We start from the raw sequence: 16,793 nt of genomic DNA, 5'->3' as shown, positions 1-16,793 counted from the left end.
CAGTTCAATGGTTCAAATCCCTAGTGCCGCGTAACAGGGTGAGCTCCCGTTATTTGTCCCAGCTTCTGCCAACCTAGCAGTTCGAAAGCATGTAAAAAATGCAAGTAGAAAAATAGGACCCATCTTTGGTGGGAAGGTAACAGCGTTCTGTGCACCTTTGGTGTTTAGATATGCCGGCCACATGACCACGGAGGCGTCTTCGGGCAGCGCTGGCTCTTCGGCTTTGAAGCGGAGATGAGCACCGCCCCCTAGAGTCGGGAACGACTAGCACATATGTGCGAGGGGAACCTTTACCTTTACTAGTCTAGTGAAAAGGAGGACTACGGGTGACATGATAGCAGTGCTCCAAGATTTGAGGGGCTGCTACAAAGAAGATGGAGTCAACCTATTCTCCACGGCACCTGAAGGCAGGACAAGAAGCATTGTATGGAAACCAATCAAGGAGAGAAGCAACCTAGAACTAAGGAGAAATTTCCTGACAGTTAGAACAATTAATCTATGGAACGGCTTGCCTCCAGAAGTTGTAGATGCTCCAACACCGGAAGTTTTTAAGAAGAGATTGGACAGCCATTTGTCTGAAATGGTATAGGGTTTCCTGAGCCGTGGGACACCAGATTTCCTGAGCAAGGAGTTTCCTGAACCGGGGGTTGGACCAGAAGGCATCCAAGATCCCTTCCAACTCTCTGTTACTCTGTTATGTATGCAAAGGGTGGATGACCTTGAATGACAACACAGATGTGTTAAGATAATACTTTGTACAAAGTACCTGTTTTGTGAAACTGTGGAAATAAGATAAAACACAAGGTCATGGACTCAAGAGAGAAGGCTGTTTTATTTTGAATGCACATATTTTATAAGAGTCTGCATTATTTGTCCTAGTTAGGCTTTTCTTTTATTATTTCTCAGGACGGTTCTGCGTGGAGCAGAACTGATTTTATTACTGATTTTATTTACTTATTTATTAAATATTTCTGGCTTGAAAAGCCTTCGGTATTGTAACCGACGTTACTCTGAATCAAATCACCCTGGCTAGTGATCAGATGCTTTGAAGATTTTAGTCTTTACAGAGATGCGGTTTTAGCCATCTTCTAAATTGATATCTTTGTCCCAAAGTCTATCAAATCACATTAAGAAAAAAAAAAAAAGACCACACCTTTGAATAGTTTTTCTCTTTGAATGGCTTTCTGTCTGCCACTCCTTCAAATAAGCCATCAAACAAGTGAGGTGTTTTTAAAATAAAAAAAAATTCAAATAAACATCAAACAAGTGAGGTTTTTTTTTTATTTCAAATGATCAACACTTACATGGATGGAGTGTTAATGACTCTTTGATAAATAGTGGAGAAATACATGCTAAAATACCTCTTAAAAGCTATTCTTCTTGTAAAACTTGATTTCTCGTTTCAACAGTCCAGAAAATTATGCACAGAGCAGCCTGTTTAAAGTATGCAGAAAAATGGATGTTTTCCCCATGCTCTTTGAAAGATGCGGCCCCGTTTGTGAATCTGTTTATAACGTTTTAGAATAATATGGTCCTCCCACTGTATTGCATTATTCCTTACGTTGAAGTCTAGGTTATTCAGTATGGATTATACAATTTGAATAATTGCTTCTAATCCTAATCAAAAATCAGAATGGGATATGGAGTAATCACTCTAATTAATAATGTAACGTGCAGCATATGTGAAGGAATATCTCTGAAAGGGCCAAGATCTGACTTCGGATAAGATATAAACAAAATTATAAAGCAAAAAACCCCGGAATGTTAATGATAATAAACCAAGCAAATTTTCTTCGAATCTCCTGGGCACTCCGTTGTGTTGTCTTGAACAACCTAACAATGATTCAGCCTTGTTTTTAAAAATTATTAATATGTTATCCCTAATCTTTATCCCAACTTTCCCTTAGTAGAGAATTATGAGGGCATCCATGTTAAGACCTTGGTATCCTGACCGGGTTAATTATCCATGGATAATGTTTTTTAACAGTACAGTAGATGTTCTGAGTTTGCCGGTCGGCATATTTAAAGGGCTTATTAAGTGTGTAAAGACTCAGGTGCGACACGTCTATGCACCTCTCTTGCTGGAGCAAAACAGCTGTGATTTCTTTGCAGGATGATATATCAGATGCAGGGTCTCATTTATTATCGCCAAAGCTAATGATGCAAAAGGAAACCTTTATGTCATCTACCACCAACCTGGGAATGTGGCAATATATTTCTGTAGGTATGTTCACTTAGCTTCTATAAGCAATTTGTCTCCCCTAACATCAAGGCATTAATCTTCTTACTGTAATTCAGTGTTTCTCAACCTTGGTGACTCTTAAGATGGGTGGACTTCAACTCCCAGAATTCCCCAGCCAGCTGGGAATTGAAGTCCACTCTTCTTAGGGTCACCAAGATTGAGGGACATCAAGCTCTAACTTCTTCTATTATGGCTCCTTCTATTAAAATACTTGAGCCACAGTGGCGCAGTGGTTAGAGTGTAGTACTGCAGGCTACTTTTGCTGGCTTCCGGCTGCCTGCAATTTGGCAGTTCGAATCTCATCAGGCTCAAGGTTGACTCAGCCTTCCATCCTTCCGAGGTGGGTAAAATGAGGACCCAAATTGTTGGGGGCAAGAGGCTGACTCTGTAAGCCGCTTAGAGAAGGCTGTAAAGCACTGTAAAGTGATATAAAAATCTAAGTGCTATTGCTACTTCATCTCCAGTCTTTGCTGTTGTCATTATCATCATTTCAACATTTCCCCCTCCCTCCGTTTTAACTTCTCTTTTTCCTTTTTAAGGTTGGGACAACCAAAAGGTCAGCGGGGGGGGGAGGGGGGAGGAGATAAGGAAATGTTTATCTATGTGGTGACAAGAGTCAACACTGACTTGACAGCACATAATCAGTCAGTCCGTTCAGCTCAGGTCTCTGATATTTGAGGATTTGCTTCCTCCAAGATATATCTGTCCACACATTAAAATCTGAAGGAGGAAGGCAACCATGGTATGGTTATGCAGGAAAAAAAAAATCTGCTCTGGGATGTTGGCCCCAACATATTATGCTTTTCAGTGCCAAGGATGGATAGATAGATAGATAGATAGATAGATAGATAGATAGATAGATAGATAGGGATGGATGGATGGATGGATGGATGATCTCTCTCTCTCTCTCCTCTATCTCTATCATAGATAGACACTCTATCTATGTATATATCTCTATATCTTCTTTCTATCTACCTACCTACCTTATATATATTTTATATCTATCATCTATCTATCTATTATCTATTTTCTTTGTCATTTAGGGGTTATCATAGTTTATCTAGACCTACAAAAGCCTGTGTTTATCCATGACTGTATTATGGCTGCTGCTATTTAAGAGTAAACAACTTTTGTTTAGAGTTTTTAATTTTTAGTTTTTAGAGTTTTTGTTTAGAGTCTCACGCATTTTGTGGATTTGAGCCTTCCCTGTACGATAGTGAGCAGACTATGTTTTACTTTAAAAAAAATAATACAAAATTCACTAAGTAAATAATTCAATGATCCTCCACTCTACTGTATCAATTGCTGATTAACTGTTTGCCTTAGAGGGTAATAAATACTGTTTGGGACTCAACATTTTTGCAGTGCATGTGCCATTGATATTGTTACTGATATGCTATCAATAACCAACTCGCTTTCATTAAAATGTCTGCTGTAGCCTTGAGAGACAGCCTCCGTACTTTGTTTAAAACTTCCTCCAAGTTTCCCACTGCTTTTAACCTACGGCCCGTTTGATTTGCTAACAAGCTGTAACTGATCTTGATCTTTATTTTGTTTCTAAATCTCCAATATAATCAAAACAAGGAGCATTTGGTCCGTGAAGGCAAAAAGCATTTGGGCCTTTTGTTGTCAGATCCACACAATTTTCTCCCCATCAGGATTAGGTGAAACAGAAAACCAATACGAGGAGCCTCTGGAATTGCAGGCTTTCTAATTTAGAAATATCCATTTTATCCCATGTAATTTCTTTGCTAAGATTCCTCAGTCTGAATCTGATACAGGTAGGAGCCAAGACAAACAGTCAACGCTTATAGTCATTGGGACCAGTTTTGATTTCACTCTAATGCGAAGCAAAGAGGATACCTTGGCTTGGTTTCAGGTGTGTAACCGAGGGCAGAAAACGCATTTCAAATTTAGCATCAAATGTTGCCACATGTTTCTCTGGCCGTCGCAGACATTCCTCCGTTTCGACATATGTAGACCAGTGTTGCCCTTTCTTGAAACTCTGGGCCTATCATGAGGTCCTCGCAGAGAACATTTAATTTACTCAAACGAAGAGCAGGTTTAAGGAAATTTCACAACCGATTAAGAAGACGATTGCTTCTGGAGTCTCAGATACCCGCCTAAACGGTGGACAAATTCGAAACAAGTAATGGAGGACCCCTTGATAATGACGCATAATTTTCCCAAATGAAAACCAGAGTGGTTTTCCTAGGGATGTTTAATGTTAGCAATTGTGAAGGAAAAAAATAGCAAAGGCTGGCTACTGTGCAGTTTGGAATCTTCTTTCAACTTCATTTGAGCGTTCGCCTTAAGAAATCTTACACTAAGCGTCTTGGAGATTTATTAAGACCCATTTTCAGTCTTCATTTACAGGGACCGCTCTCTTCTGGGACTCCGTCCTTGCACTTTTCATCACGAAGGCAACTTCTAGAAAAAATTCTTGTTCTCTTCTTCCTCCAGAACTATGGACCTGCCAAGATATTGCAACTCACTTATGGTTGATTATGGTTGTTATGGAAAACATTTCTGCCGTAAACCAGTGGATGATCATTTGAATATGAGCCAGCCGTGTGCAGCAGCAGCAGCCAAAAAAGCTAATACAGTCCTGGGTTGTATCAACAGAGGCATAGAATCAAGATCACGTGAAGTATTAGTGCCACTTTACAAAACCCTAGTAAGGCCACACCTGGAACACTGCAACCAATTTGGCTCACCGTACAACAAAAAAGATGTTGAGGCTTTTGGAAAAAATTCAGAGAAGAACAACTAAGATGATCAAAGGCCTGGAGACTAAAACATATGAAGAACAGCTGCAGGTTTTGGATCTGGCTAGTCTAAAGAGAAGAAGAATTAGGGGTGACACGATAGCAGTATTCCAGGATTTGAGGGGCTTTCCATTCCATTCCATTCATCCCATCCAATTTAAATTCTATTCTATTCTATTCTATTCTATTCTATTCTATTCTATTCTATTCTATTCTATTCTATTCTATTCTATTCTATTCCATTCCATTCCATTCCATTCCATTCCATTCCATCCCATCCCATCCCATCCCATCCCATCCCATCCCATCCCATCCCGACAGCAAACAGCACTCCTTACTAGCGCTGATGACATTACCTACCTGGGATACTGAAACGTTTGCAAGAAAACAAGCTTGGAGAGCACCAAGGAGCCCCTAACTTGATGTTCCCCGATATGGCGAAGCAAATCTCTGAAGGATAAGGTTGAACAGAAGTCTCCCGTTACGTATGGAGAGGACATGGCTGAAACATCTCTCGCACGCCTCTCTTTCTACCTCTCGGTAGAAGCTCTTCACACCCCCACGCCAGGGATGGATAACCTTAAGGTGACCTTTGCACATCTGGGGCCACGTCCGAGCAAGCCTTGTCTTAGACCTGTCAGCTTCAGAGGTGGGGGTGGGGTGGGGGCTGTTACTGACAGACGTGTAAACAGATGCAAGGGTTGTTGCTAATGACAGGTGATTATAAGTGGCGTCGATGCCAAAGTAATTAAAGCTCTTTTTGACAGGAACATTTGGTGGTGGGCTATTTCAACAGTAGAAAAAATTGTTATAACATATTAACCCCCCCTTCCCACTTCCCCCTTTTCTGCTTCTACATATCCCTCCCAGGTAGGACAGGAGTCCTATGTGCCATAAATTCTGGGGGGGGGGAGGGTTGGGGAGGGGGGTTGTGTTTTCAGTGCTTTGATGAATTCTTTTTTCATCTTCGTAATGGACACACAGTTCTTATATTAGTTCAAAACATATTGAGTATGTATTTTTTAAAAAAATATATATATATATCTCCCCTCTGTGAAGTAATTTAGTGGTTAAACGAAGTGTTAAGCATCAGTAACCTTGAAAAGAATATCCATTGTTTTTTAACTCTGATGCCAGAGGAATTCTTTCTAAGCTCTGCGTTGGGATTTCCTTCAGTCTAACATGTCACAAAACATCTCTTAATAATACCCAATGCTAAATATAAACCAGCAAGGCCAAGTCGAGTGAGTTCAGTTATGAAAAATGGGGTTATCTGAGAAAGAGAGGGAGGGAGGGAGGGAGAGGGAGAGAGAGAAAAAAAAAGAAAGAAAAAAGAAAGAAAGAGCAAGGAAGCAAGGAAAACAAAGAAAGGAAGGAAGGAGAATAAAGAAAGGAAGGAAGGAGAATGGAGGGAGAGAAGGAAGGAAAGAAGGAAGAATAGACAAAAGGAAGAAAGAAAGATGGAAGGAAGGAAGAAAGTAAAAATAAGGAAGGAAGGAAGGAGAATGGAGGAAGGGAAGGAAGGAAAGAAGGAAGGAAGGAAGAATAGACAAAAGGAAGAAAGAAAGACGGAAGGAAGGAGAATCGAAGAAAGGAAGATAGGAGAATGGAGGAAGGGAAGGAAGGAAAGAAGGAAGGAAGAATAGACAAAAGGAAGAATGAAAGATGGAAGGAAGGAAAAAGAAGGAAGGAAGACCCCTGGTATTGTTTTTTGATCTCTCAATTTATAGATTCCAGATTAGGAAAGAGTACAGTTTGATTAATGGTGGCCTTCAACTCTTCTTTTTCTTCTTCTTCTTCTTTTTTTTTTTTTTTGGCAACATGGGAAAACTCTTCTCCCCTTCCCCCCTTTTTTTTCTTCAAAAAAAAAGGAAAGGAAAGGAATCCAAGCGTTGCATATTTCTTGAAGGATCACGTCCGCCAGTGCCCTCATCCTTTGTATTTCTTCCCCAACCTTCCTCAACCTGTTATTCTATCTTGTAAAAAGATCTGCCCCTACCCCCACCCCGTGTCCGAAATCAATACAGGGTAAGTGATTGGTCTTTTAACTGCCCCGTTCTTCTCCTTGTAATGGTTACATGGCTTCCATTCATCTGTAGCCAACCTGACGCCAGTGTCAATGAAAGAACCTGCCATCAGAGGTATCTGCTGACTCTTTCACCCACCCCCTTCCCTTACTGGGGGCCCAGTGGAGTTTTACACTTGCTCTTTTTTAACCTGCTGGCTGCAGCTCCCGGATAGAGTTATAGCAAACTGCCTAATTAAACTGTCTGTCTTCCCTCGCCTGCTTTTTCCCGCAAAGTCGTTTAACTCCCTGACACGCTGAACTCTTCAAGTTGGTGGCAGGGAGTTGCTGGTTGCAGGGACTAACTAAAAGCGGAGGGAATGTGTAGATTTGGCGGAAGGTTGATGCTGGAAGTTGAATGAATGAATGAAGGCGGCGTTGGCAGCACCTGAGCGTTTCCGTCCACCACGGATTTCTCGGGTTGGTTATTTCCAGGAGTAAGTGGGAATAAATGGCCGCGGGAGTTAGAATCTTCAATTTCATTTATCAATGTTCAATAAACACAATACTGGGCACTTCTATGTGAGATTAGAGCTTCATTTCTTTTTATTACTCTTCAAAATAATTTTCTTTGTGTCCTTCCTTCCTTCCTTCCTTCCTTCCTTCCTTCCTTCCTTCCTTCCTTCCTTCCTTCTTTCCTTCCTTCCTTCCTTCCTTCCTTCCTCTTCTCCTTCTTTAATTCTCCTTCCTTCATCATCTCCTTATTTAATTCTCCTTCCTTCCTTCTCCCTCCCTCTTCTCCTTCTTTAATTCTCCTTCCTTCCTTCATCATCTTCTTCTTTAATTCTCCTTCCTTCCTTCCCCTCCTTTTTAATTCCCTTCCTTCCTCTTCTCCTTTAATTCTTCCTTCCTTTTTCTCTTCCCTTCCCTTCCCTTCCCTTTCTTGCCTGCTTATCAAATGGGATGAGAAACCAGAAAATAACAATGGCTTGTGTAACAGAAACTAGTTAGATACAGCTGGAACAAGGATGAAACAGGGCAATCAAAGGAAGGGATTTTGGTGGTGTCAGCATTATTTCCCCAGAGTTTAGTTAAAATTCAGAGCTCTTTGTGTATGGAGCACTATGCATCTTCTTTGTTAGAAACCGGGACTGCCTAGGGTTCTATTTTGGGAGAAGTGAAAGCAGGCATTCAAGTCAAATCCCCACCCCCACACCCCCAACCCCTACAGACAGTTTAATTTAATGGGATAGGTTCAGGTATTCTTCAATCTGTTATCTATTCATTATAAACCACGGTGATTGAGGTTAGCCACTTACCAGGTCAAGGATGACTTAACAATGGCTTGTTGACCAAGGCACTTGGACCCTGAGATAGAAACCAAGAAAGCTCTTTAGCAGAAGAAGAAAATTTCCACTAATTTGAAGGGCAGATCTTAACAGAATTCTACTTGAGCTCACTCGTATCATTTACCATATTTTTCGGACTATAAGACGCACCTAAATTTAGAAGAGGAAAACAACAAAAAAAAAGTTTTTGGCCTACCTTTTTTCGGGCCTTTTCCAGTCTTTTTTCGGCCTGTTTCTGGGACTTTTTTTTGGCCCGTTTTTGGGGCTTTTTTCAGCCTGTTTTTTTCGGTCCATTTTTGAGGCTTTTTGGGGCCATTTTGAGGCTTTTGGGGGGGCATTTTTTAGACTTTTTTGGCCCATTTTTTAGACTTTTGGCCCATTTTTTAGACTTTTTTTGGCCCATTTTTTCAAAAAAAAAATGGCCCCAAAAGCCTCAAAAACAGGCTGAAAAAGCCCCCAAAATGGGCCAAAAAAGCCTCGAAAAAAAGCCAAGAAAAGGCCCCAAAACAGGGCATGCGGGGGCCAAAAAATGGCTGGTGAGCGGGCAGGGCTTCGGCAATATTTGGTCTATAAGACACACAGATATTTTAACCCCCTTTTGGGAGACAAAAAAGTGCGTCTTATAATCCAAAAAATACGGTACTTGAAATATAACCACAATTCCAAGCTTACAGGATTATTTGTAAGGGTTTGTTACGATGATACATCAAAGGACAGGTGGTGTATTTTGACTGTTAGACTGTTACGCTAGTGAACTTAGGGATCGTATGATTGATTTATGTGTCATCAAGTCAAGCTTAACTCTTAGCAACCACATAGATAGATACTCTCCATAACCGTCTGGTCCTAATCTGGTCCTTCAGATCTTCCAATTGCCATGGTAAGGCGTGCTGCTTGTTTTTTTTCCTTCCTTTCTTCTGGTTGTCCTCTTTTCTTCTACCCTTCCTTGAATCAGAGCCTTATCCAGACCTGAGTTTCCATATAATGTGTCTGAAGTAGAATAATTTTAGCAGGATCATTCGTGCCTCAAGCGAGAACCCTAGATTGATTTTTCCCCCCAATGATCTGAAATCCACGATCTTCTCAGAAGTCTTCTCCAGCTCCAACATTTCGAAAGCGTCAATAGTCTTTTTTTTTTATCCTGCTTTTTTGAAATCCAAAACTTAAATTCTTTAATCCCATTAATTCAGAAAGCTTCGTTGGTACGCTGAAGACGGGGGCAAAAAACCTCTCCGGTGAACTCCAGGTTGCTTGGTCTTTGGAAGAGAGAAACGAAATACGGGAAGTGAAATGTATTTCGTTCAGATGTTATTATTTTTGGAGCCGACACACAGGAAAAAGAACTATTTCCCCCGTGGATTTTGGCAGGATATTATTTCTCGTTGCCTTGGCAAGGAAATGTTTCCTCCTGGGCTGGATATCAGATGTGGCACCCTCCGCAGAGTCTCTGCGTGGCTTTCATGTTCCCAACGAGGAAGTGAGAAGCGGATTCCTGCAAAAATTAATCTCCTAGCTTCTGAAGGGGATGCCGTTCATATAGTCTGTGGAACACCTTTAGATCGTGGTCAGCTCCTCTCGCAAAGGTTTAAGCAAGAGAATGGTGTCATCATAACATTTCCAAGGGAAGCAGTTGTGTAGTTTTAGTGTGTGTGCGTGCGTGTGGAGGGGGGGTGGAGAGCTACAGATACCTGGGTTCAAGACGCCACTCAATCCTGGCGCTTACTGTAGAGTTCAAGTAGAGTGCCCTCTGCATCAGCTTACACCCTTGTGATCTGTGGTTACAACAGCAAACCTAGTTACTTGTCATCTGGAGCTGCTGGAAGAAAAATGATCTGTACATTCAGGGGAACAGGATAGAGCCTTTGATGGCGACCAAGGGAGGAGAAAGATCACTTCTGGTGGGAATGTAAACTGGTTTGTAAGAGGAAGAAGGTGGAACAACATGGCCGTGAAGAGTTTTGAAGATAACGATAGGTTTGTGTTTACTGTATTTTTCAGAGTATAAGACACACTTCCCCCCCCAAAAGAAGGTGAAAATTTGGGTGCGTCTTATAGATCGAATGTAGCCCTGCCCATATGCCGGCCCCCACCCTTTGGCCTCTGCCTCCCAGCAATTTATCTCCTTGCAGCAAACAACAAACACCCCCTGCCTTTTATCCCCAGAGCTGGGGTGGGGCTTCGCTAGCAATGGTGGTTCTTCCTTCCCAAGGATCAGCTCATAGATTTCCACTGCTCTCCTTTCCTCTGCCTTCTGTGCATCCACGCATCAGGCACTGGACCCAGCTGTTCCTCCCCTTCCTCATCAGCCACCTCCAGACCTGGGGGCTGTGGAATCTCCATCTGAGGGCTGATGGATGGCCCAGGCTCTGCCTCCATCTCTGACTCTGCCAGCTCCTTTCCCTCTTCTCCCTTGGAGCTCTCAGGTTGCCTTGAGGCTGACCCTGACTCCCACGCCTCCTCCTCCTCTGATTTGGCTGTTGGAGGGGCAGGCGGCTGACAGACCACAACACTGGTTCTTCACTCCTTTAACATGGAAACCTTGAAGCCGCCTGGATGAACAAAGTTTGCCATTTTTGGCAAACCAACCAGAGAAGTATACAATACCGTTTGCCGCGGCGGGAGGCATCCCGCCGTTCCCCGGTAATTACAACGGTCTCAACCCTGTGGGGTTGCCTGGTCTTCCATAATGAACCTGCCAAGCTAGTCTAGCCGTTATCCCTCTTGACGAATAGCTTTACTTGCGCGACAGATACTTATCCGTCCTGGTGGATGACGCGAAGGACCCCATTTTCAAACTCCTTGAACGATCCTCTCCATAGCTTCCTGCCCTCTTCTCCGCCTCTTTATCCTCATCCTTCTCTTTCTCATCGTTGTAGAAAGTTTCTTTCCGGGCATCGGGGAACTTGTTTAGCAGACCATATTGTTGTGGAAGAGACATCATTTGTTGCACGAAGCTGGCTAGTCGACTGGGGTATAATTAAGACTCGGAGAACAGGCTGTCTTCACCACAGGAAGGGTATGTTAGATATTGCAAGGATCTGGAGCTGTCAGTTTGGCCAAAGCTTGAAGACGGAAAGCACGCAAGAAACTCCCTCTTTCATTTATAATCCCTTTATGCACAGGGTCTGCGCTTGGCCAAAGTTTATATCTTAAACTATTGGCTCTCTCACCAACGGACCAAAGAGGCCAGATTAGCATATGTTACATGTATATTTTAGCGATTTTTTTTTTTTAAAAAAAACAACCATAAGCAAACATGCCCCTTTCCAAAGTGAATTATGCATGTAACGACAGAAGCCGGGGTTGTTTGCGTGGCACTGGGTGTGTGAAAATCCCACATCTTTTTGTCGGGATGATGGGTTTTACATTAAGGAGGCAGGGAAAATGAAGAGAAGCAGTTTTAATTTTTAACCGTTTTTGGCTCGGCCCATGAAACTGCATTTTGACAGTTTTTAAACTGACATTTGAATAATTGGATTAATTTGCGGAAGGAAGCCAGATCGTCATTCGAGGCGCAAGCATGTATGCCTTCCAACCTGTATGTCTGCTAAAATAAGGGATACATGATTTATATTTACATATATTTATACACACACACACACACACACACATATATAAATACACACACACACACACACCAAATTTATATTTGCTGATAAATAAATACATAATTTAAATAAATAAATAATTTTATTTCTATACCGCCCTTCTCCCGAAGGACTCAGGGCGGTGTACAGCCTATTTAAAAACACAAAAAACACGACAACAATTTAAAATTTAAAATCATTAAATAATTAGGCTCCAATTAAAATCCCAGAAATTTAAAATACCCCAATTTAAAACGTTATGTTAATAGCCCTGCCTGGCGGAACAACAGGGTCTTCAGAGCGCAGCGAAACACCCGGAGGTCGGAAATCTTTCGTATTTCGGGGGGCAGTTCATTCCACAGGGCTGGGGCTCCCACAAAGAAATAAAGAGAGACTAGTATAGATCTATTTCAAGCTATTTAGCTCTCATCAGCTAGCCATCTCCCCTGGCTCAAGCCGATAAAGGGAGGAGAACTTGTGGCTCAGAGGTTAATACAACTGCCTAATATGCAGGCAGCCCAAGTTCGAATCCGAGTAAGGGTATGGCTAGCTGATGAGAGCTAAATAGCTTGTTTTGAAAAGTGATCTATCACTGCATATCATCATGTTCCCATGGCTCTCTGGGGGTTCCACAATGAAGCCATGAGTTGCCACCTTGCTTATTTCACAAGGAAAATGTGAAGGGGAACGTGGAAATGATAGTATCGTCCTACAAAGCTGAAAGAGTATTAAAATATAGCTGTGTAAACATTTCTTTGGTTTACCGTTAGTTTAAAAATACACCACGCAGAGGTAAAGCTTGATCCAAGACCACCCACCCTAAAATAAACATCTCATTCAAAACCTTCTGAAATATAATATTCCCTACTAGTTTAGCCAAATTAGTCCAGTGACCCCCCCTCCCCCCAAAAATGAAGGATAAATCAATAGGACTATAGTGTTCCCTTCAGAACGGTGCACTAAGAATGATCTAATAAATTGAGGCGGGCAAATTATTGAGGGGGAAATATAATCCTTAAGATGGTAGTTAAATAACCGAGCATCATTATGAAACTCTGAAGCCATCATTGAGTAGGTTCTAAGAAGTCACCGTTGAAGAGGAGAAAACCCAAGATCTCAATGGAAACAACGATTGCTGCGTTTAGAAAAATAAATGAGTTGCTTAGACAAAACCACTCTGGAATACAGCAGTTCGGTGGTCGATGGATCATTAGAGAATCGGCGTCTTCCCTTTCAGAAAACGATTCTCCAGAGATTACGGGTGGATCCAGACCTACCCTAGATCCATCTACTTATCCACTATGGAAATCAAGTTGTTGTTTGTTTGGATCTTTGATCTCCTGAATGAATCTTTTAGATGTCTGCATGGATCTTTGGTGTCCAGATCCACATATTTTAGATGTCTGGGTGGATCTTTGGCCTCCATATTCACAACTTTTAGATGTCTGCATGGATCTTTGGTGTCCAGATCCACATATTTTAGATGTCTGGGTGGATCTTTGATCTCCAGAATGACATATTTTAGATGTATCTCCTGAAAGGAACAAAATGACCACGGCAGAGAGAATTTTGTTCCGGTAAAGAGAATCCAACTGATGACCTCCTGTAGTCTGAGAGAGAATAACATGGTTGGCATTTTGGGAGAGCGACTTGAAAAGAAACGAAATAGGAAGGGCCTTACTGCCGTCCCATTTGTAACTTTACTCAAGCTGTAATCATGTTGATTGTCTTACATTAACCTTCTAATTTCCAATTTGGGGTTTTGCTACATAATCTCTAGGAGAGCACATCTAATTGTCATGCGTCCTGTAGCCTTTATGTAAACTCAACGCGTTCGCCTCCATGTGTCTCTACTAAGTGGAGCAGCGTCTTCTGGCTGAGCCGTAGAGACATTAAATTACTAAGTAAATCAATACAGCATTGTTATGTCACCGTATCTTTTTCAAAGACCAGCTCAAATTTAGTCCACTGTTCCTTTGATCCATTCCATTTAGTTGTAAGTACACTTGCTAGTATACTAACTGTTGTTTGTATGTTATTTTAGGTTGTTGGGTGTTTTTTTTCCCCCTAAAAAAAAAAAAATCTGAAGTAGCTATTTAGCAATTTAAATGAAAATGTAATTAGGTTACATCTGTTTTACATGCACATAATTCCATGCAGATGTAAAGATTTATTAAACCCATATTTTCTTTTAGGCAAACTCCCCCTTTCACCCTTTTCTCTTCCCTCCCTTCCCTCCCTTCCAATTTTAGCAATCAAGAAGCAAATATTTCTCTTTTCTCAGGAAAAAAAAAGGGGGGGGGAAGAAAACCCAATTTGAGGGAACAAAGCTGAGTATTTCCAGAAGAAAGCCGAAGTGACAAAGTAAACAATATGCTAATTACATTATTTATGAGCTCCCTTTCAAAGTTGGAAGGCAGCGTTTGGGCAATTAAGAGAGACACATACTTGTCTCAGGGATGGGAGGTAGAAAGTTTGATCAGACCCTAGTTTCACACGTTAATTTAAAAAAAAAATGACACGAGGATTTAACAGGGAGAGGTGCAAGAGAGTGATTGGAAAATTGGGAGTAGTTTACAAAACTCAGGATTCAAGATTCAGATCCCACTTTAGTCTATCCATCAGATTGAGATGACCAAGTTATGTTTTCTATCTCATGGGACTCTCAATTGCCCTTATGATAGACTTTCTCTCCCTCTCTCCTTTTCCCCTCCCTTTCCTTCTTCTATAATATTCTATAATATATCTGCCTGTCTACAGTATCTATCATCTATATATAATACCTATCTTTGTCACCTCTCATCTGTCGATCCAGAGGTGGGTTTCAGCAGGTTCTGACCAGTTCTGGAGAACCGGTAGCGGAAACTTTGAATAGTTCGGAGAACCAGTAGTAAAAATTCTGACTGGCCCTGCCCCCATCTATTCTCTGCCTCCCAAGTCCCAGCTGATTGGGAGGAAATGGGGATTTTGCAGTAACCTTCCCCTGGAGTGGGGAGGGAATGGGGATTTTGCAGTAACCTTCCCCTGGAGTGGGGAGGGAATGGGGATTTTGCAGTATCCTTCCCTCGGAGTGGGATGGGAATGGAGATTTTACAGTATCCTTCCCCTGCCGCGCCCACCAAGCCATGCCATGCCCACTAAGCCACACCCACAGAACCAGTAGTAAAAAAAAATTGAAACCCACTACTGTGTCCGTCCATCCATCCATCCATCCATCCATCCATCTATCATCTTATATATATATATTCTATAGTATCTCTGCCTGTTTAAAGTATCTATCTATCCTCTCTCTCTGTCTCTCTCTCTCTCACTCACTCACACACACACACAAAAACACACACACACTTTCTCTCTCTTTTATTCTCTCTCTCTCTCTTATTCCCTCTCTCCTATTCTCTCTCACTTACTATCTCTTACTCTCTCTCTCTTACACACTTTATCTCGCTCTCTCTTATTCTCTCTCTCTCTCTCCCTCCCTCCCTCTCTCTCGATTTACTCATAACCTATAGTGTTTTTAGTGAAAATCTTGAGACTCTAAACCTGTTAGAAGCCCCCAGTAATGAAAGACGGTTCTTTTCCCTAAACAGACCCGGTCACTGCCATGCGATTCATAACCAGTGCGGAGAGTCATTTCTATTCACTACACACACACACACACACACACACACACACACACACACACACACACACACAAACACAAACACAAACAAACCCCCTTTGCTTCTCACGTCTTCTCCAGGGTGTGCCATGACAGTTCCCATTGCCGACGAAGGCAACAAATGTCTGTTGTGACTGTGAAAGTCAGCGAGAGGGCAGGTGGGACTCGAATGTCGCAATAGCCCATGTTTCACACCGACAGAAACAAGTTTGATTTATCGTGCTACAAAGAGGGGGACCAGACTGCTGTTCTGCCTCTTGGTTCCCCTTGTCAGTTAAATATGCAAGTACAAACAGTTTTTAACGCAGCTTTTACCTAAAACAAGCCTTGGGCACCATTCACATACTTTGACATCACAAAATTGAGCTGCTTTGAACTCCTTATGTTTCTTGATAACTGCTCAGTATGCCTCCTGAAGGTTCACCTGTGGGCGTTGTTTTTTTTTTTTTTCCTGTCCTCCTTTTTTTAAGTCCCAATCCCTTTGATTAATTGCCAGGACAGATCAGCCTCAATGAATAACTTCTATCTCATAATTCTTCCTTCTTTCGGAGTTGAAAGAGGAATGTTGAATAGGTAAATCCTCCAACTGAGTTTGAACGATTTGAGGTTCCCAAAGAAGAAGAAGAAGAAAAAGCAACACTTTAATTGCAACCCTTGGTTCAGGTGCCTTAGTAAAGATGGGGATATTATCACCCTGGGCAGAAAATGTCAAGATTGGGGAGAAGGAGTCCAAGGCGAGGATTGACAGATTGTTGAGTTGTGTAGATCGGTAGAATGTAGAAATTAAGAATCATAGAATAACAGATTTGAAAGGACCTTGGAGCTCTTCTAGTCCAAGCCCCTGCCTAGGCAGGAAATCCTAAACTACTTCAGACAAATGGTAATCCAATCTCTTCTTAAAAACATCCAGTGTTGGAGCATTCACAACTTCTGGAGGCAAGTTGTTCCACTGATCAATTGTTCTAACTGTCAGGAAATTTGTCTGTAGTTCTAGGTTCTCCTTGATTAGTTTCCACCCATTGCTTCTTGTCCTATCCTCAGGTGCTTTGGAGAATAGCTTGACTCCCTCTTCTTTGTGGCAGCCCCTGAGATATTGGAACACTGCTATCATGTCTCCCCTAGTCCTTATTTTTATTAAACTAGACATACCCAGTTCCTGCAACAGTTCTTCATATGTTTTAGCC

General features: G+C 41.8%; 1 protein-coding gene across 5 annotated transcripts in view; it reads left to right on the top strand.

The window, feature by feature from the left end:
* Window positions 1-16,793, top strand: part of FTO (FTO alpha-ketoglutarate dependent dioxygenase) — a 173,600-nt gene that overhangs the window by 99,391 nt on the left and 57,416 nt on the right. Inside the window, exon 9 of one of the 5 annotated variants that reach the window (XM_087876957.1) lies at window positions 4,706-5,084. The exons of 3 other annotated variants lie outside the window; for them this stretch is intronic. In XM_087876957.1, coding sequence (XP_087733083.1) covers window positions 4,706-5,015 — 310 coding nt within the window. In that variant the 3' untranslated portion in view covers window positions 5,016-5,084. Of the gene's footprint in view, window positions 1-168; window positions 2,693-4,705; window positions 5,085-16,793 lie in introns of those variants that run through there. One more of the 5 variants, XM_087876961.1, reaches the window with a different exon arrangement.

The sequence above is a fragment of the Pantherophis guttatus genome, chromosome 11, assembly GCF_059756535.1.
Source record: "Pantherophis guttatus breed Tessera chromosome 11, ASM5975653v1, whole genome shotgun sequence".
In the NCBI taxonomy this organism is placed as follows: Eukaryota; Metazoa; Chordata; class Lepidosauria; order Squamata; family Colubridae; genus Pantherophis; species Pantherophis guttatus.
The sequence above is the reverse complement of the archived record's forward strand: the minus strand, read 5'-3'. Positions and strand labels throughout refer to the sequence as shown.